The sequence below is a fragment of the Pocillopora damicornis genome, chromosome 9 (assembly GCF_964200805.1).
Source record: "Pocillopora damicornis chromosome 9, jaPocDami1.2, whole genome shotgun sequence".
Classification (NCBI taxonomy): domain Eukaryota; kingdom Metazoa; phylum Cnidaria; class Anthozoa; order Scleractinia; family Pocilloporidae; genus Pocillopora; species Pocillopora damicornis.
Genome location: NC_142678.1, coordinates 8468359 through 8490295, shown reverse-complemented (window position 1 = coordinate 8490295; position 21937 = coordinate 8468359). Strand labels below are relative to the sequence as shown.

General features: G+C 40.0%; 3 protein-coding genes and 1 pseudogene across 3 annotated transcripts; 1 reads left to right on the top strand and 3 right to left on the bottom strand.

Moving 5' to 3' along the window:
- Positions 1–7713: 7713 nt before the first annotated feature.
- LOC149039955 (uncharacterized) lies at positions 7714–9878 on the top strand. Its single transcript, XM_089182762.1, has one exon. The coding sequence runs from the start codon at positions 7794–7796 to the stop codon at positions 9291–9293; it is 1500 nt and encodes a 499-aa protein (XP_089038888.1). The 5' UTR covers positions 7714–7793; the 3' UTR covers positions 9294–9878.
- On the bottom strand, positions 9480–11938 carry LOC149039954 (uncharacterized). The gene is made up of 2 exons (XM_089182756.1): positions 11766–11938; positions 9480–11562 (listed from the first exon to the last, which is right to left on the bottom strand). The coding sequence occupies exons 1-2, from the start codon at positions 11936–11938 to the stop codon at positions 9939–9941; spliced, it is 1797 nt and encodes a 598-aa protein (XP_089038882.1). The 3' UTR covers positions 9480–9938.
- Positions 11939–12183: 245 nt separating this feature from the next.
- LOC149039953 (uncharacterized) lies at positions 12184–13815 on the bottom strand (annotated as a pseudogene).
- Positions 13004–17321, bottom strand: LOC149039952 (uncharacterized). Its single transcript, XM_089182774.1, has 2 exons — positions 14883–17321; positions 13004–13993 (listed from the first exon to the last, which is right to left on the bottom strand). Exons 1-2 carry the CDS (start codon positions 15037–15039, stop codon positions 13848–13850), a joined length of 303 nt encoding a protein of 100 aa, XP_089038900.1. The 5' UTR covers positions 15040–17321; the 3' UTR covers positions 13004–13847.
- Positions 17322–21937: the final 4616 nt, after the last annotated feature.

Sequence of the window (21937 nt, the reverse complement as noted above, 5' to 3'; positions counted from 1 at the left end):
CGACGACGACGACGACGACGACGACGACGACGACGACGACGACGACGACGACGACGACGACGACGACGACGACGACGACGACGACGACGACGACGACGACGACGACGACGACGACGACGACGACGACGACGACGACGACGACGACGACGACGACGACGACGACGACGACGACGACGACGACGACGACGACGACGACGACGACGACGACGACGACGACGACGACGACGACGACGACGACGACGACGACGACGACGACGACGACGACGACGACGACGACGACGACGACGACGACGACGACGACGACGACGACGACGACGACGACGACGACGACGACGACGACGACGACGACGACGACGACGACGACGACGACGACGACGACGACGACGTAGAAAGGATTAAAAAAAAGATATAAAAAGACTTGACATTTGTGTCATGGAATACACAACACAAGAGATGGATGAACTTCCTATTCAGAGAGCTTCCAATCCTTTTAAAAATCAAGGGTACCTATGGAGATTAGCCGATATGTCCAGACCTCAACGTCGTCGTCGTCAAAAAAATCAGAGAGGTGGCGCTCTAAATGCTTACTTAGCTATGAAAAGTGGACGAAACGTGGGTAGAAAACTTAGCGGTTGGCTTAAAAGGTTTAAAAAAAAAGCAACGTGGAGGAGGTATGGGAAAATTTTAAGCGGCCAAGGCTCCGCAAGCGGCTACTCTTGGTACAGGATTACACCTTGGAAAATTCCTGGGCAAGAATCTCTTAAAACTCCTGGGCGTACAGCTGAAGAAAAAGTATAAGTATCGATAGAAAAAAAGGACACACCTCCGAGACCTATAAAAAGCTTTTTAACGCACACTTTTTCATCAGTTCCTAAAAGATGAGCGTCTTGTTCGGAGGAAACGAGGGCAGTAGGGCCCACGTCCGATCGACGGAGGTCCAAGACAGTGCCATGGATCTTTTTATCGTACCACCTACCAACGTCACTTACAATGGATACCGTATGGTGGAAATCAACCCGACCAGTGAAAGTATTACCCCTATAGAATTTGTCATACCTGGCAGCCGTGAATACATCGATTTTAGTCGAAGTTATTTCCGTATGGATTTGATTCTAAAAAAAACCGACGGAACCAATGTGGTAGCTGCTTCGCAACGATGGTTAGCCCCCAATGCCTTTCACACCATCATCAAGCAACCTTCCATCCATGTGAACGGGACTCTCACCACCCAGCAAACAGACACTTACGCTTACAAAGCCTATTTGGAAACCATCCTCAATTATGGGAAAGAAGATGAAGAGACGGTTCTCAGACCTCAAGGGTATTACTCAGCTCTAAACTATCCAGGGAACGATCTGACGGCCAACCAAATCGATAGAGACACACCTCATGACGACTACAAAGCGTTATCGGCAGAACGAAAAAAAGCCGTCAATGGGCTCTTGGACATGAAAGACAGAACCGTCGATGGAAAAACCATCCAGTTGTTTGGCATGCCGCATGCGGATTTGTTCAATACGGGTCGATTGTTGATACCTGGAGTCGATCTGAAAATGAGGTTTACAACATTCAACATTCGGTTACAAGCCGGTGATTTGAAAATGAAATTCTATGCATGCATGGTCAAAGTCAGGTCGGACATCTACAATGAAATCGCTGTAGCCAGACTCAAAGACAACAGAGAAGTATTTTATCCCACCGTCCGATCGGAAGTCAGGACCTATACCTTGCAAAACAATCACATGACCTTTGCAGCCACAGATGTGTTCAGTGGAAGAGTCCCAGACCGTGTGGTGGTAGGATTGGTCTATCAAGACGCTTTCTCAGGCAATTACGCACACAATCCTTTCAATTTTCCCAAATTTGAAGTCACTAGTATCAAACAGATTGTGGAAGGAGAAGAGTACCCGTATCAAGCCCTAGAACTAAATGAAAACAATGGACAACTAGACATGGCAGGCTATCACAGGCTTCTCAGTGCCAATTGTTCGGCTGTACCACCCCGTCGTGCCCTACAGAGTGGAATCCAAACTGTTGTTCCCTCTCTGCCGCACCTGTGCTACGCATCGTACCACCTGCTGTCCTCATTCCTCAGAAGAACGGCCCTTACAGGTACCTGGACTACCCTGGAGCTCACCAAAGCCATAGAAAAGGGCTATCAGGTCCTTAAGATCTTTGAAGTATGGCATTTTGAGAATAAATCGAAAGATTTGTTCAAAAAATTCATCCATACCTTCATGAAAACGAAGGAGGAGGCTTCAGGGTGGCCTTCAGATGTCCGCACTGAGGAGGAGAAAGCCAGACACGTGGCCGAGTACGAGGCAGAACACGGAATCAGGTTGGATCCCTCCAAGATCGAGATGAACCCTGGTAGACGCTCGCCGGCCAAGCTGATGCTTAACTCCTTCTGGGGCAAGTTTGGTCAACGCCCTAATCAGACGCAAGTGAGCACCTTTACAAAACCCTCTGAGTTCTTTGAACTCATTATGAACGACTCTACTGTAATACACAGGATAGAGATCGTGAACGAGGAAATGGTGGAGGTGTTTCACTCCTACCAGGAGGATCAGATCCCCGTCCAGACCATCACAAACATCTTCGTGGCCTGTTTCACCACCAGCTACGCCCGCCTCAAGCTGTACGACGCCCTGGACATCCTCAACGAGCGTGTCCTCTACATGGACACGGACAGCGTGATCTACACCTGCAAGCCTGGGGAAACACCTATCCCCACAGGAAAGTATTTAGGGCAGTTCAGTAATGAATTGGATCCTGACGATCATATTGAGGAATTCATTACTAGCGGCCTTAAATCCTATTCCTTCGTCACCAAGAATGGCAGGCAGTGCTGTAAGGTCCGAGGGTTCACGCTCAATGTACGTGGCCAGAGCGTCCTCAACTTCAATTCTATGCGGGATTTGGTAATGGATGTGGTTTTGGATCCAGAGGAGGAGGAAACGACACTAACTTTGGACAACCCTCACAAAATTTTGAGATGTCCAAAAGATAAAAAAATAAAAACCATACCCCAAAGCAAGACATACAAACTTGTCTTTGACAAGAGGGTTATTGACTATAATACCTTAAAATCATTCCCCTATGGGTATGGCTCATTAAAAATAGTGTCATGTCATCTCTAAGCTCATTTTCATCAAGACACGGAGTTTTAAGAAAAAGAATCGTAAACGAGTAGAAAAGCGAATTAAGAAACTTAAAAAGGACTACTCTCAGACTAAAACAAAATATGAAGAACACATCCATGCGCTTTACATTTCATTACATTTCAACCCTGTTAATTTATCTGACCAGCATTTCCTGCAATCCCTGGGATAATGGATTGTACAAAGGATTAACTCACATGTGTGATGACACTTTTTTTCCTAAGGACAATGGTACATAGAACTTTTTTTACATGTATATAGAAAGATGATCATTTTTTATCATAGGGTGTACAAAAAGTATATGGACATGGGTTTTATCATATGGTTTACAAAATGTATACAGAGAAAGATACCAGAAATTAGGAGATGATTTTTTAAAAAAATTTTTTCATCTCCAATCTTTTTTGTCATGTTTTTTTTAAAAAACCCATTGAAATTTTTTTTGGGAAAACCCTCTAACATCCTAGGGAATTCCATGGTTGGTTTTAGATCTTTTCGCAGATAAATAATTTTCTCCCTCCACGAGCTGAGCGTATTCGCTAAAAAAAATTTTCTTGAATGAAGACACACTTTTCTTGAATGAAACTTTGTTTTTTTTATTTCACACAACATCGCACAGATACAATTTTTCTGAAAAACACAAGAACGAAATAGAATCCGCGGCTTCATCTCACTATAAAAAACAAAATCCGATCGTTAATATTTTTACGGCGATGAAAAAAACTACCTTACTCAAATACATCTTACCTCTTCAAGACTATCTTCAGATAAGATGACTGTACTAAATTCCTCATCGATTTCCGTTCCACGCACTAAAAAAAGAAAATTCCTGGTCAAAGACTCGCAACGAATCCTGTTTTGAAAATTATTCTCCCACCTTGAATATGCTGATCCAGATAAACACGTCTCACCACTCTTTGCGAATGAAAAGCCCTGCGCAACATAAGCCATAGAGCCAACCATAGCAGTAACATGGCCAGAGGAACAAACACGCAAATAAATACAATACTTTTAACTTCCATGTCGGAGCACGAGGTTTTTTGTGACAACACTAATTGGGTGAAAACTTACATGACGTACCTTTCTATCATGACGCCCGCGATACTTTACCTTACGCATGCGTCTCTAGAGATTTTTGTCCCATAAGGATAGGGTATACAAAACGTTTGCATATATATTGTCACACATTCCTCCTGTACCGCCACATTTTTTCTCTCTCACGCAAGTTTACGACGCATGCGTGTGTCTCCCATATGGATCGTAGTAGAACCTCTACAAAACATTCCCAGAGACTCCTTGTTTCTCCTAAGGGAATAGGGTACAGCCATTCCTACTTCCTGTCTGGTTTTTTTCCTTACTACGCATGCGTCTCTTCCTTACATCCCCAACAATGTCCCACATGGATCCCCACCGTCCTGCCTAAAAGTCACACCCACACATACACACTTTACTATTCCCCTTCTTTCACTAGGAAGGAGGGAAGGGGGACCTCCAGGAGGTCCCTGCACGCACATACCCCACCCCCACCCCTTCCCCCTCGCAAACAAAACCATCCACCCACCCCTCCCCCTCTACAAAAAAAAAATTCTACTCGGTCCTTTGATGACGTCGTCAGAATGGAATGTGGAAATCCTATCATCTGATTGGTTAAGACATGTCACGTGACACAAATACTGCAATCTGATTGGCTCTCTGCGATACCGCCACCTTATTACTACTACCAAGATTCATCTAATCCTTTTATTATAGAAAAATTTACAGATAAATAAATAAGTAAATATGTAAAATTTTAAATAGACCAGATATCTCAACAGTAAGATGGGCTGGAACAATGGATTGTCTTAATCACACGAGAGACCCTACCTGAGTTGTTGTCTGCATAGACAGATAGCACTGCAACAGATTTTTTCATGTCTGGTCACGGTTAAAGTGTATTCCGGTGTTCCTTTTGAGGGAAGTGGACGATTCTCGCCCCCAGCATCCCAGCTAACTGAAAGCTCCGATTCAACTGAACTGCTGTAGCGGTTGTCTGGAGCAGAAGCTAGCACACGCCTCTAGTGTGAAGAACTTGCCTGTGGGAGCCCCTTTATTTGTTGCGGTACTAATGGCGTTATGGTGAGGAAGGTAACAAAGGGTACCTATCATAATTTCGATTAGAGGCACAGGCTTATCTCTTTTTCCCCGGCATATCTGATTGCCAAAGCTTGCGTGAACATCAGCTATATTTAGATCAATCTTAAAACTTGCATCATTTTTTAGAAGGTGGAAGCAGCTATGTCGAAAGTAAAAATGATAACTCTGTTCTGGCTAGTGTCGAAGTCCAAACTGAACATATGGAGACTAGTGAAAGGAAAGCCAGCGACTTGCAACTACTTTCTTTGCCCTTTATGTTCTTCTCGGTTTGACTTTTTAATAATTCAGTCAGTTGTGTTGCTTTTTTTTTAGCAACTTCTTTGGTGAACTAATCTAACATACAAAAGACTTTCACAAGGAAGTAATTTTACAATGCATCGCGTTCTTGCACCTCCTTATGGAATGGAGGCGCTCTTTGCAGGTGCTCCTTGTTGATGGCTGCGTCATGTGCCATCACCATTAGTTGGATTTGTTGTATTGTCGGAACAGTAGAGAACACAGAACACCCCTTTATTTTCGACATAAACAAGCCACCAGATGTCGGTAGATTCATTCCAGACAATGTGATTGTCATTTTAATTGAACAACCATGAGTGCTGGAATGGTTGGATCCTCTTGGGTATTGCTGGATACGAAAAAGTAGTTTTCGTGAAAATTTTTAATCTTTCTTTTTCTAACTTGTCTTCGTGCAGGTAAGATAATCTTTTTTACGCGGGTTTATGTTTGTCGACAGCACGAAACTGCTTACAATTACTTAGAAATGGAAAATGGACTCACTTCTGCTGTTTGCTGTTACGCAGTAACTCAAAACATAATGGTCAAGCCACACCTTTTAAAGAGCTTGTGAAAACTGGCTCGTTCAGCGTGCACTTCATTTCTTTACAATGGTAAAACAAATGAAAGCAGTTGCCATTTTTGCACTCAGGAAATTTTTGTTGTAAAGTTTCCAGCATAACTTTTGTGTCTACTGTGGATGTGACCAGCTGAATGGGTTGGATGTGTTTGGCTGAAGAAACTGAGGCCCCGTCAAGTCTTTGCTGGCAGGCTGCTTTATCAAGTTCATTTCCCTGGGTCAATTGGAACTTGAAAAATAACTTTCGATTCCAGGTTCCTTTGATGGGTCTAATTTGTTAACACTGCAGTATCAAACTTTGATATCTTCAGCTGGATAAAATACTTCGGAATCAATAAATACACTTGTGTTTTTACAAGAGATCAGATAAAGAATGAATTCAAAAAAGGTTATCATGTGATCAATCTTGATGACCCAAATCAGACCTGGAACTCACTGGGTAGCTATGACTATCAAGCCTGACGTGATTGTATATTTTGACAGCTTCAGTCTGAACTGTCCAATAGAAGTTATTCAGTGGTCTGACAACCTGAGATTGAATTATCTTTAAAAGAGTACTCAGTATCAAAACTTGAGGAGTGTTTTATGAAGATGCTATTGTCTGTATTACATCAATAAATGAAGGAAACAAAATTATTATTGTAATGTCATAAATAGAGAATAATACATGGGCGCGCGTAGATATGAAATTTCTCTTCAAGTGTTTAACTCGATAACTGAATATGGTCGTAATTTTCAATTTACAAAGTTGTCATTTGTTGACTTTGTCCTTATCGACAAAAGAAATCATTTTAGGTAAACGGTCAAAATTGGCCAGTGGCAAATCCTTCAGTGGTCGATTTTCATTCTCAGCCGAGAGAAATGCTAACACTAAAGCCACTGAATACGTAACTTTCGGCTTTTCTTTTACTGTATTGGTTTTCTTCCCTTCTAGAAAAGTTTGAACCTTACTGTCTGTCAGCGATACGGATTTTTTAGTGTTTTGGCCGCCATAATTTGAGAAAGCTCCGACAAACAACTTGTATTGGGAATCGTGAAGGCTTTGCCGTTCATTCATCAACCTGACCGAGTGGTGCCAAAGGAGAGTGATGTGTCAGCAGCTGATTGGCTATATCAACACACGTGAAAAAATACAATATTTTTCACGCGTGTTGTTACGGTTTTTCTTAGGGCGGGAAATCCCTGTATAACACCGCAGTTTATGTGACAAAATCATTTTTACATGCTGACACCAATCCCATGCAATAAAAAAATTGATCAAACAGTACTTCAAAATATGCAAAGTTAATCCTTGGCTCTCATGAAGAGTCAGTGCCCATGCAAGTTTAAGTGGTAGCTGTTGCCTTTCTTTTATTGAATTCCCAGCAGGCACAGACATAGTTACAGTAGCTATTGGAACCAATTGTCATCATTGAATTTGAGAACAGCAACAGGCAGATCTGCAGAAGACCATAAGTTTATCATAAGCATAGTGCAATCGGTTTTATAAGTTATATAAATGCATTATAATTGATGTTGGCAACTTCTAGGTTTGTATAATTCCCCATGTTCTAAACGAGTCAGGGATTGGGTTCGAGTTGGGACCGCAAAGCATCTATGGATTGATTGAAGGGACAGACGAGTCATATTTACAAAGTAATTCTGAAATGCCTCACTATAATTGTTGCGTTCCTGGCTGTACAAACAGCTTTAGGAACGCTTCACATCTGCATTTCTACAGATTACCGAAAGATGAGTTTACCAGAAAGCAATACAAAGTCATTTTGAAGAATGATTCGCTAAAATTGGACTCCACAAATACTCGAATTTGCTCAGACCATTTCGAAGGTGGCGAGAAACTCAGTCGAGCTCATCTGCCGACTATATTTCCTTGGAAAAAGGCAGAAAGCACTAGACGACAGCTAAAAAGAGTCATCAGCTTCGAAGAAAATCTGGCAATTCAGGAAGCAAAAAAGAAGAAGAGGGAGGAAAAGAAAGACATGGCACAAGCATCAGTGACAGTCGAACATGAGAACAATCGTGAGACACAAACATCTCTCACAGGATTGGAAATCGAAACAATGTTAAAGGAGTTGCAAAAGCTTAAAAAGGACATCAGTGAATTGACAAATGAAAAGAATCAGCTGCTGGAGAAAAATGCCAAGTTGAGTGAAGAAAATGCAAACCTACTCGAGGCAAACTTAAAACTCGAGCAAGAAACAAAAAGACTAAGACACTCTCTTGAAAACTTTCGTTTCGATATTGAGAAATATAAAGACAATGCTGAAGACATTGCCTTTTATACTGGTTTACCAGACTATAATGCACTGCTGATATGTTTCGACATGGTTAAAGATGCAGCAGAGCATATTGAATATGAACATGAACGAACGCACCCAGGAATTCAGTGTGGCAGACCTCGATGTTTAACCAAGTTCCAAGAGTTTACTTTGACACTAGTGAGATTAAGGCTTGGATTGCTGGAAAAGGACCTTGCTCATCGGTTTAGTGTCTCAAGACCCCTTGTATCCAAAGTTTCAAGGGCCTGGACGAGATTTCTGAGGGGACAGTTTGAGCCACTTGTTACTATTCCACCCAGGGAAGTTCTCAAACTCTACATGCCTGACATTTTCAAATCCTTCTATCCAGACTGTGTCATTATTGTGGACTGTACAGAGTTTGAGATGGAGAAACCTTCAGCACTTAATTCTCAATCTGCTTGCTACTCGTCATACAAGTCTAGAACGACGATGAAAGCCTTGCTTGGTATAACACCCAGTGGTGCTTTATGTTTTGTCAGTGAGCTATTTCCTGGTTCAACTTCTGACAAGGAAATAACAGCTCAAAGTGGACTGTTGGACAAGTTACAACCTTATGATCAAGTTATGGCAGACAAAGGGTTCAACTGCACTGATGAGCTTGCTTCTGTGGGAGCAGAACTGATTAGACCAGCATTTTTGGTTAAAGATACACAATTCTCAAAAGAAGAAACCAACCACAACAAGATTGTTGCCAGTTTGAGAGTACATGTTGAGCGATTGATGGAGAGAATAAAGAATTGGCACATCTTTGACCACCGAATTCCAATTACTCTTGCCCCCATAGCATCTGATATGTTATTTGTAGTGGCTGGACTTTCTAATTTTTACCCTCCTTTGATTAATTAAAATTTATGTGAATATAAAGCAACATTTTAATACTTAACAATGGTATGGATTTATGTTTTATTGCCTTGCATTAAAATAGCATTGATAAACTAGTGTTTGATAATGTATTATGATATTGCCATCATACCACTGGACTGTAACCAGACTGTTTATAAGTCATTACATAATCCAAGCACACTACACATGTAGTTAGTAAATATTTTACTCAGTCAAATATGAACATAACTGTGTACAATGTATAAAAATACTGAGTTAATGTGTATAGACAAAACAGATCGCTGTTTCTTTCAAGACAAAGTTTATCTAATCTTAGCTATAGCAAATACCTATAGGGTGGTTTTTAAAAAACCTGTGAAACAATTAATACTATTTACTTTCTAATAGTGCCAGTATTAAACAATAGAAACAAAAGCATTTAAGCAGAAAAGCACTAAACATGTACAAAACTTAGTACGTGTTTCACAGGCTTTTGAAAACCATTCTACCTTCACAAATATATTGTTTACACTCTGATAGTACTAAAAAGTGTGCAACATAATTTGGGCAAACCACTAATTCCCATTAAATTTTGATTTGCCTATTTCATTGTATAGTTTTCTTAAATTACACACTTTTACTGAAATGAACACATTGATTTTGACTGTTTTAAACTGAACGAGCATTCAATTTAGGAATTCCATACTTGACTCTAGGATACACAAGTTCTGGAACAATCCAGTCATTAAAAAAGGATTCTAGCTTGGGCAAAATAGACTTCCAGCGGTCTATTGAAAAATGTACTCTTTCAGAAAACAGTGAATCACAGCCTGAACCCTTTACAACAAAATCTGTCCACTTTCTTCCAGTAACAAACATTTGCTGATGGACTTGGTAGAAGTATTTGTGTTTGTCATTTAATCTCAATGCATTACTGTTCTTTTTGCAAATGCTCTTGCGTAACAATGCCTTTTCTAGTGTTTCATCCTTTGATGTCTGGACATACTTAACTTCTATAAGTCCCTCTGAATCAGAGGCTGATGGATCATGTACAAGGCCATCGGGGCTAGCACCAAGGTAACCATGTTCTTTTGAAACAAAAAACCCACATTTTGAGACTGTTATGCCTTCATCTCCTTGACTTTGCTTGAGAAGCTTGTAATCATTGATAATCTGGTCTTCCATTTTCAGTCCTTCCTCCATTGACTTACTTTGATAGGCCTTGTTGTAACCAAGTATATCTTTAATTATCTTAGTAGGGGACGTTCTTTCTCTCTGTACAGCTACACGGTAACATTTTGTGGCAGTAATCCTTGGTTGTCTGTGGCGATGCCATAATTCAGTGTTTGATTGACCTCTAGTTTGTTCCTCAATATCTTGCCTTTGTAAATCATCAACCATAAGATTTCTCTTTGCTTTTTCAAACTTTTCTTTTAGCTCTTTTGCTGACACGGGATGACATTTGACTGGTGAAAGCAGAGAATCCTTTACATCCTGAAGTTTCTTTACTTCCTGAGGCAGTATATGTGTCCAAGCTACAGTGTTTCCTGATACCCTCTGGTACTCCTTCATCATTTCAAAAAACCTTGACTTGTTTTCATCGCGACAAGCATTTTGGTTTGCATTTACTGGAGAGTGATGAAGCTTACGTATCTTCTTCTCTTTCGTGTAGTCGTGCTTCACAAAAGTCATCTCATTTATGGGCTGTATTGCACCTTTTCTCTTTCGTGGCACATTCCACTTGCATGGTTTGGAGGTGCATGACTCATCAGACTCATCCAGTTTTTCCCTTACTTTACAATAGTTTTCTAAAGCAAAAAGTGTTGATGCAACATGGTTACATCTCCCATCTATGCCAGCAGGGCATTTGCAGTGGGCTCTTAGCATCTTTCCAAGTGAACTAATAACTAAGTAGCATGTATAAACTTTGTCCTTTTTCATAGATGGGAGGACTTGGCTTTTGATGTAGTGCTTGCCATTTTGTTGTAGGTGGCCTATGAACAGGACATGACCAGATTTAAAAAAGTTGAATCCTTTAACAAGTGGCTTAGCAGTGGAGAGCTGCTTTTTACATTCTACACCTTCGATCATAAATCTCCACACAGTTCCAAATGATATTTTTGGTAGTGCCTTTATATCTGGTTGGAATCCTTCTTTTGGGAATGAATCCTTTACTTCAGGCTCTTGATTCTCAAGTACGCCAAGTTGAGCTTTTTTCCGTAACAAATTGACGCCGCCATCCGGATCACGCAAGTATTTAACATCAAATCCATGCTTGATGTAGTCGTGTACTCTATAAGTCAAAATTAGAGCACTCATAAGTACGAGAGGACTTTATTAAATTCGAAAATTTCGATTATATTAAATTTTTACTCTTAGGAAATTTTAATAATAATTCTGAAAAGGCATATAATTACAAATAAAGTTGTTATAAATAAAAATAACTTATTGCGTGTAAAGGTTCTTAGTTTAAAAGTTGCCAGCTTCGATACGAACCTCGACACTAAAGCTTTCTTTGTTCCCGTCGTTTTTGCACCTCTGCAAAGCAGCCACCTCTTCAACTGGACAACGCTACATTTTTCAACAGAATCCCTTGGAAGTTTTGCCTCAGGAATATCTTCCTGAGTTAGTTTAACAGTTAGTTTGGCTTTGCTCTCGCTTTCAGCCATAATTGATTTGGAAAATCTGTCCCTTCAAACAATCTATAGATGCTTTGCGGTCCCAATTCGGACCCAATCCCCAACTCGTTTAGAACATGGGGAATATACACAATGCATCACGGAGTTACAGTAGCAAATTTCTGAATGTCCTTTGCATGTGAACCCTTTGCTCTCTGATTAACAGACAGGGCTGTCATTAAGTTTTAAAGCAGGTGTAACAAGCAAGAGTTCATCTGTAACACATAAACACTTGACTAGAAGCCAGTAACAAAGGCCAAGGAGTCAAGCATGCTGTCTTTCAATGAATTGCAAAGCCTTACCTTTACCCTCTTTGATGCACTTGTACCTCTTTCTGGCCAGGAATTAGTCTTAGGCAGGCTCAGGGGTATAGCAGACAACTTCACCAGGTTTGCAAACATTTCTTTAAATGATGAAATGCTTCACAACTCGATTAGCAACCACTCAGTCGGAGTAATTCCTGGCTGTGGTGTGGTCATAAGGCATTCGGTCTTCATATCTTGTGCAATGAACTCGAAGTGTTACCACTGAGACTTAAGGGCTTTAACTCCCACGTAATCTTTGGCACCAAAGTGGTCTGCAAGTGTGGCTATATGGTTCACCCATTCGCTCTCCAAATCACTGACTTCCTTTGCAGGGAGATGTTGCAAATCATAGATGGAAGGGGCTTGAACAACTGGCAGGGAAGGGAATTTTGCTAATATGTTCTCTTTCAACGTTGTCACGTAAGTTTCATTAAACCACTAAGGAAGTTAGTACTTGCTTCAGTGATTTGGATTCTAGCCAAGCCAAATTTTCCATTCTCTGCTAGGTCAACACTTGGGGTCGCAAGAATTTCATCCTTCCTTCTCAGGATGTCATCAAGCTTAGCAAGGCAGTATGACACAGCTGACAGTAGGGCAGCAGAACTCAGTTCTCCATGCTGAAGAGTTTTGCTAAGGACCGCAAAGTGTGTGAAAATTTCTTTGAGAATGCAGAGGGTAGCAATAAACTTGTGACATCTGGTTTGCATCAGTAGACCACAGGCAGTAGCAGCATTCTCTTTAGAGAACTCAAATATTTGAAGGTGCTAGTTGAAGTTCACAGTCTGGCTGAAAAGCTCTCTTTTCTTCCGCAGCTGCGTTTTATTGGAACACTCCTATCAATCTCTTGTTCTTGGGGAGGATCTTCCGACTGAAGAAACCACAGCCATTTGCTCTTGCTGCCTGGTATGCACTTGCGACAGAGATGAACATTAGGGCTGGAATTTGGCTGCAGTGATCGGTGTGATGACCAATGGCACTCGCTATGTTAGACAGGTTACACTAGACATCTCCCCAACCTTTTTGCAAGAGTAGGCGTTAAAGCCACAGACAGAGTATGATTAGCATGCCAGTGTTTGCAGCATGTGGCAGTCTGGATGAGCTACAACTTAGTACATACAAATGGGATTTTTAGAATAAAGACATAATTAGAACTATATACTAATAAAGTAATTGCATAACATAATGAACTTAATTTATCAAAACAAATAAATTAGATGAAAATAATAAAAGCAATTTAATATGTCCTCAAAGGCCTGGGGAAGCTGAATCTCCTAGTGATGTCTCCGGTGTTCAAACATTCTGTAAGTGAGGTGCCAATTCTTACATGGCAGTCAGGTATTCCTTGTGTTTAAAGCCAAGTGCGGTAACATTGCTTTGGTCAAGTTTATTCATTAGCATGCAAAGAGGACAGGTCGCGTTGTAACATTTGCTTCTAACATTGGCTGTTTCCTCTGGCTTTCTGACATTGACAGTATGGGCAATTTTGGTCCCCTTCATCCTGTGAATCTCTTGTGCCTGGTTCTCCCAAGCTGGTACAGTCAACCAGAGAAGTTGTCCAAACATCGCACACTCTTTGCCGCACTATTTCGGCATGTTCATCTACGTAGACCTGAAGAGCTACCTCTGTCTTTGGTTGTTGGCAGGTGGCACTTTCGCAGACACTTGGGATGCACTAGTCCTGGACACAACACGATTAGCATGCCAGTGTTTGGAACAGGTGGCAGTCTGAATGAGCTAAAACCTAGTACATAGAAATAGGATTTTCAGGATAAAGAAATACTTAAAACTATATATTATATAGTAAACACACAACATAATCAAATTAATTAATCAAACAAATAAATTAGATAAAAATAACAAAAGCAATTTGGTATGTCCTCAAAGGCCCAGGAAGCTGAATCCTCCTATCTCCAGGGATGTCTACATTGTTCAAACATTCTGTAATTGATGGTGCCAATTCGAACATGGTAGTCAGACATTCATTGCGTTTAATGCCAGGTGCAGTAATTGTACTTTCTTCAAGCTCATTTATCAGCATGCAAACAGCACAGGTCGCATTCTGAGATTGGCTTTATTTCCTCCGGCCTCCAGACATTGACAGTATGGGCAATTTTGGTCCCCTTCATCCTGTGAATCTCTTGTGGCTGGTTCTCCCAAGCAGGTGCAGTTCAGCTGATAAGATGTCCAAACATTGCACACTCTGTGCTGCACTATTTCAGCATGTTCATCTGTGTATACCTGAAGCGCTGCCCTCTGTCTTTGGTTGTTCGTAGGCGGCACTTTCGCAGACACGTGGAATGCACTAGTCCTAGACACAACACGTCTGGGAGTTGTCTACTTTCTTTATCGTACCATCCCATAGCTGTCATTGGGCGTTCGTGCTGCTTTCGCTGTAACTTGCAGTGCCCGTTATAACCATAATACAGTAATTTAAAGATCATGTCCATTATCGAAGGCCTTTGTTTTAGAGATCTTACCAGACATATCTAACCCTCTCATATACCAGGGATCGGATATAGTAGCAATCGCTAAAAAAAATATAAATAAATAAATAAAAGTTTAAATAGAGTAGTTAACACAACAATAACATGGGCTGGAATAATGGGTTGTAAGCCAATGGATTGACTTACTCTTAATCACATGAGAGACCCGACCTGAGTTGTTGTCTGTCAAGACACAGCACTGCAACAGATTTTCTACATGTCTGGTAACCGCTAAAGTGTATTCCGGTGTTCCTTGGATCGTTCTCGTCTCCAGCATCCCAGTTAACTGAAAGCTCCGATTCATCTGAACTGCAGTAGCGGTTGTCTGAAGGAGAAGGTAGCACACACTTCCAGTGTGAAGAACACGCCTGACTGAGCGCCTTTTTTTTCCGGTACCAATGGCGTTAGGGTGAGGAAGTCAACCTTAACCTTTGTTTTAGAGATGTAGGAAAATACATCTAACCCTCTTATTTACCAGGGATCGGGTATGGTGGCCATCGCTAAAAAAATATAAATAAATAAATAAGCAAATAAATAAAATGTTTAATAGACCAGTTAATACAACATTAACATGGGCTGGAATATTGGGTTGTAAGCGAATGGACTGAATTACTCTTAATCACACGAAAGACCCGACCTGAGTTGTTGTCTGTGTAGACTCATAGCACTGCAACAGATTTTTTACATGTCTGGTAACGGCTAACGTGTATTCCGGTGTTCCTTGGATCGTTTTCGTCTCCATCATCCCAACTAACTGAAAGCTCCGATTGATCTGAAGCCAGTGGTTGTCTGGAGCAGAAGGTAGCGCACACTTCTAGTGTGAAGAACTCGCCTGTCTGAGCGCCTTTTTTTTTGTTCCGGTACCAATGGCGTTAGGGTGAGGAAGTCAAGTTCAAAGCGTATGTATCATCATTTTCATTAGACGCACAAGTTTATCTCTTTTTCCAGCATTTCTGATTGCCATAGGTCGCACGAACATCAGCTCTGTTGTGGTCAATCCCAAACCTTGCATCAATTTTTTTGGAGGTGAAAACGGCTGTCACTTGCAAAAGAAAAAACATGTTTTCATCGAAGTAAAGCTGCATTTATAGCGATGGTAATTAGAATTAAAGGAGACACTTTTGAATATGTTCTCATCTTGGTGGGCAGGAGACAATTTTTGAATATGTTCTCATCTTTGTGGGCATAGCGATCGCTTCCCTTTTTTGGCGGTTTTTGAAAATAATTATAACAGTGGACAAGGATATATTTTTTTAACCAATAGGTCGATTTTATTTTAAATGTTAACTTTTGGTGGGGCAATATCACATTGATCATCGTGTTACAAAATTGAGCGAAACTACCCATCATGATTTTCACAAAAGTTTCTTGAGGAAATGAATTTCTTTACGAACACTACAGCAGAACATTGAGTATTAATCAACAGTTTGTGAGAAACTTTTAAAATATCTTACAAATTTCTGTGGGAGTTTGTTCAGCAGAAGTCTTTTCTCCCTACCCAAGAGTAAGGTCCATTCGAACTTTACACCATTTTTGTTACACATTCAGTGTAACCCCAAGTGACTGAACTGTTTCTAGGAAGTCTGTTGTGTGCACTTGAGACTTTTGCCTACCAGAGTTTGTCTTGTCATCCAAGGACACAAACTGGTGATTTAGTATAATCTGTTGTCCTGTTTGTTTTTCTTTTTTCCTGATATTCTATTACACAAAATAGCACTTTAGACTGCAAATAGGCATTAAAACGAGTTCAATTATGAGACCATATCGATAAGCCAAGATGTTAGGAAAGAAAAAATAAAGGAAAGTATTCTATTCAGCATAAAGTTGAACAATGTGGCTGGGAATTTAAGAATTAGCTTTTTTTCCCTAAAATGTGTTAATTGAGTTACATGTTCCTCATCCCGCTGCAGAACATTCATGATTATGACCAGTCGGTTACTTTGAACATGAGGTTAAGCTCATGAATGACTATATTTTCCAAAGGTATGTTGAAGAATGGTTTTGAGTGGCACCCAGGTTCCTCATGGCCAACTTCCTTTAATTTCCTTGCTAGTTGGGTGTCTGAAAATGCCTGCAAGAGTGGGTCGTGTTGAATCAGAAATTAAATTGAGGTTGTGTTGGTCATTATAGCTGTTATATTTGAAATACCATACCACAATTTATGTATACTTAAATTGATTAATTACTGGGATACCTGTGGTAGCCCAGTCATAAAATGCCTTTGTTTTTTTGTCGTCTTTTTTTTTTCCTCCGCCACAAAATGGAAAAATTGCGCAATAGTACCCAGTGGTCATTGGGTCCTCAACACCATGATAACTAAATGTGATCCAATGAGGTGTTCACATGCTGGTCACTCGTGTTATCTTGATGATGATTGACGTTGTCATGCACGGACAGGGCCGGGTCACATGACGAACACGAGATTTTTGCTTATAAAACTCTTTTGTCGGTCGTTTTGTATTTCAACGTGTTTGGATTACGATCATCTGAAGCATTATAGCGCAAACGCTCCAAATACTTATAGACGCATACACAATTCGTATTGTTCGCGGCCAATCCACACTAAAAGATGTTATTGAGCGGTAATTTTGGAACGGACTGAGTCACGGACGCTTGAAAGCCTTGAATGCCTTGTATGCCTTGTATGCCTTGTATGCCTTGTATGCCTTGTATGCCTTGTATGCCTTGTATGCCTTGTATGCCTTGTATGCCTTGTATGCCTTGTATGCCAATGTCTTAGTTGAAAACTTACACTTGTTGTAAAAAGCAAAATCTGAAATCTGAAACCAAACTGCATATACTCTATGCAATCTATTGAACAACACTACTACCGTGAGACAGAAGAACAAAACTCAAATGGATGTAAACTGCTTGTGAAGAAAGACGCCATGTTGGATTCAAAACTCAAATGGGTGTAAACTGCTTGTGAAGAAAGATGCCATGTTGAATTCACTTGATGCCAGGGAACGTAGTTACGATAACAGTGCGAATCGTATTAATTTCACGAAAGGTGAATCTTATGTTTGTGTTCATTGTAGTTGTATGGATATTCTTTTTTAATAAATACATGATCCAAAATCCCGTGTTTTTTGTGTATAATGCTATTATGTTAAGTATTGTTTACGTAATTGTCTTGTCACAGACGGCCCAAGCTCACGTCTCGAGAAAAAGCCAACGATTAATTCATGAACGCGTCACGCGTTGTGTGACTAGGTGTTAAGTTACGAGAGGAACCGTTGAAAATTTAAAATGTTATTAGGAATAATATAGGGAACGAAATATGGTCGATTTAAAACGACAAATATTTCGAAATATGAAGATTTTTCTCGTAAAATCAATAAAACTTACTCATACCCCGTGTATCCGTCGTAGTTTCTGGCGATTTCTGCCGTTTTATGCACTAGTCAGTGGAAAGCCCCGCACCCCCATACCCGGGGAATAGCGGGGCATTAGACCAGGCGTCCCAACTAAATGAAGCAAATTCCCCACTATGCGGGACAATTTCTTATGTCAAAACCTCATTTTTGTACTCCGCCCCCGGGGCAATACTTGAAAAATCCCAAATACACAACGTTGAGTTTGTAATAATCCTTGATTTTCATAATGACACCCTCAGTTTCACAAATGTCCACTGCCCACCTGCTGTCCTTATATTGAAATAAAACCTTTGAAAAACAAAAATTTCATTGCCACTTAAAACACATGGTTAAAGCCTTCAATAAGCTTTAAGATCAAAATCGATTAATGACTAGCAAATATAAGCTTATATTCATATACACATGTGGCCGTACCTATATTACTAAACATTCTCACCAGATGAATGACTGAGGTCTACACAATGGAGCGCCTAAAAGCTAAAATATACTGTATTATTCCATTAAGTTACATCGTCTGCCTTTAATATAAATATACTGAACTGATGTTCATAACTAAAAGGTGTGACGGAAAACTGAAAATCGATCCGATCCAACACAAGACTTAAAAGTAAATTGACACGCTGAGCACATTATAGAAACATATTTCAATGAAAAAACAAATACAGTTATTTAAAACAACAAATAAAAAACGCCCATTGGCTCGGTTTGCACAGTTGCAACGGAAATGAAAACAAGTGCCAAAAGACAAAAGGTCATCGCTCTAAATAAATCGCTAATCAAGCATGACGAGGGCATAAACAATACCCAACTTTTTCTAATTTCACTACAAGACATGAGGTTGAACACAGAATTTAATCGATGGCCCATTACAAGCATGAAAAGAATGGATTTTAAATCGTACATACCTTCTTGTTGGCGGCCGCCATTTTGAGATCACACGCTTTCCCAGTATTCTTTGCAGGCCCATTCAAAAGCGAAAGCCCCGCCAAAGTCCCACTAGCCCCGCTAACGGTCCCCGGTCGCTGTTATTTGTGTCTAATGTTGTCGAACACCCCGCACACTGGGGCAAAGATGACCACTAAAAACCGCTAAAATCCCCCGCTAATGACCCGCATTCCCCGGGTATGGGGGTGCGGGGCTTTCCACTGACTATTGCATTAAGCTTGCTTTACCATCACTGTTATTCACATTATCTACTTTTATTACGTTGGTAAAATCTGTACAGACATCACACCAACCAACTCGCGCGCAAAGTAAGAAGACTATATTGAAGGCTTGAAATTGTATTGCGATCGATTTTCATCAAGAAATGGGCCAGGAATTTTCCACAAAAGTGCAAATAATCGTGAAGGCTGATCGCGGGAAAGCGATTGCGTGACGCTTGGTAAACAATATAAGCTGTAAGATGACATGTTATTATCTATCAGACGTAAAAACTCTTCAGATTCTTAGTCTGAATTTTGTACCCACTCTGCAGTCTGCAGTCTGTATTTTGTATCCGGTCTGCAGTCTGCTGTCTGCATTTTGTACTAACAGGTATCCGTGGCATCAATATAGTTTATTTTTGGTTACATTTATTCGCACAACTCATAATCTACCACAAAATACCTGTATGTGAGGTAATTCGACATTTTAGTTTTTTTCCGCGTTAATAATCTTCTTTCCTTTTGTGAGAATGTAGACCACTTACAATGTTTCAAGTAATCCACCCACCCTACAAAAAATAACTCTTGCATGCATAGCATGCCTATGTTTTGAAACAGGTGTATGCCCTTGGCCAGACTTGAGCTCACTATTTCAGTATACTATTCCGACACCCGTAGTATCACTACACTTGATTCCAAGGATCCAGTACCATCCAGGTATCCCAGTTACCCTGCTCACAGGGTCTAGTTTTATGTATGATTTCATGATTTCATCTGTTGTATGTAAGTTACAAACAACAATTACAGTTGAACTCGGTTGTATCAAACTCCCCGCCATCTTAAATTATTTTACGTTTCCTTAACAATTGGATACACATGTAGCTCTATACACATAGAGGTAGTGGGGTCTGGGAAACAAAAGGGAAAAAATACCTGTCGTTTCTTTTGAATTTTACACCAGATAAAATTATTGGTACAGTCCTTTCATGCCCACTGCTATACGAAGGAATTGCCCCCAAAAAAGTAATAAAATTGTAGTTATTGTAGGGTTAAGGTGAAGTCTCACCTTGAACTCCCCTCCCAGGTAAAATTGCAGCATGACTTTTTTCCCCATCAATAATCATGTGGGGATCATCTGGTAGCCTGTTAACATCACTGATCACGTATGAAAGTGAGGACTTTGGGGTCTCGTATTCCTCTTTACCCTTGACAACTGCTATGGTGTGGTTACCTATGGTGGTCAGATAGATAGATGGATAGATAGATATTTTATTAAAACTGCATCGTAGGCAAAAGGCTGAATTACGCAATTATTTACAAAAACTTAACAATACTTGAAAATTACGAATGAATCCTAGAAAATAAATCGAAAACTGATTTTTAAGATAATATTAAAAAATTCTCTATAACATATTCATATTGAAATATGTTAAAATATAAAGCATGAATATAAGTGGGATAAAACTATAGCCCGGACTGTTTCGACATCGCATATACAAAAGTACTACTTGTTGTGTTCCTTCAAAACTTTGGCATGTTAAAAAGGCGCTCTTCTCAGGTTATAGCGTGAGTTGTCATGGTCTGGTGGAAGGAGTGCTTTCAATTTATGGTTTGGATTACTGACAATGTTAACAATGCAATTGATACGATAGCAATAACGTTCTATTTTAGTTAGTCTAATTACAATTTCAAATCCTTGAAACATGCCTATATTTTTTCGAGTCTGCCTTTTGGTCGAGCGTCGAGGGTCGAGGGTTACATGTCGAGAATGAGGGTAATGTGTCGAGGGTCCAAAAAAACTAAAAATAATAAATCAATAATGAAATACGAAATATTAAAATAAAAAATATTAAAATAGAAAATATATATATGTTATTTGCCGGCTGGGAGGTCCGTATGGTGAAAAACTGTGACCGGGGTCTTGAAAATTCTCAGCATTTTCAAGACCAAGGTCACAGTTTTTCACCATACGGACCGACCCTTAGCCGGTAAATAACATATTTATTGTTTTTAAACTTGACGAAATTCTTTCCGAAAGAACCCGAATGATTTAGGGCCGTAAATACGGCAAGATCTTCCATAAACTGAACAATTTTTGAGTGAGTAAATGGTAGTTGAAATAGAGGTGATGCAAATTAAAGAGAGATGCCTCAGCGAAACATTTTCATTTCCGTAACGATAAAGGTGATTTAAAAGGCTTCCAAACAAACTTTGAAACATTATTTTTACAAGTATCTGTCACAATCTGACACCTATCAATTAGAGAGCGCGCAAGAAAAAAAAAAGCGTAGGAAAATTTGAAAAACAACAGAACTAGTTTGGCAAGGGCTGTCAAGACAATGTTTTCTTCCAAATCAGTCAATGATCTAACGGAAAGTATTATTCACTCTCATCGACCATTCATTCATGTATGAAGATTTACCTCTGTTCATTAAGTAAACGGCGAGGAAAGTAATTGTGAGTAAATTCAATTTTTTTTATTTTGAAGTTGTGAGAGTTTGCCCGTTTGTTTGCTGTAATGGCGTGTTTAACTCTGATCTTTCCTTCACAAAAACTAAATTCGAACGGCACACTCCAGTGAGACACAAGGGAATGTAATGCAGCCTTTTCTCAAAAAATTCCTTCAATTTCTGTTGTGCAATTTACGGTACAAATGTCTAAATTGAACGGAATTGGAAAG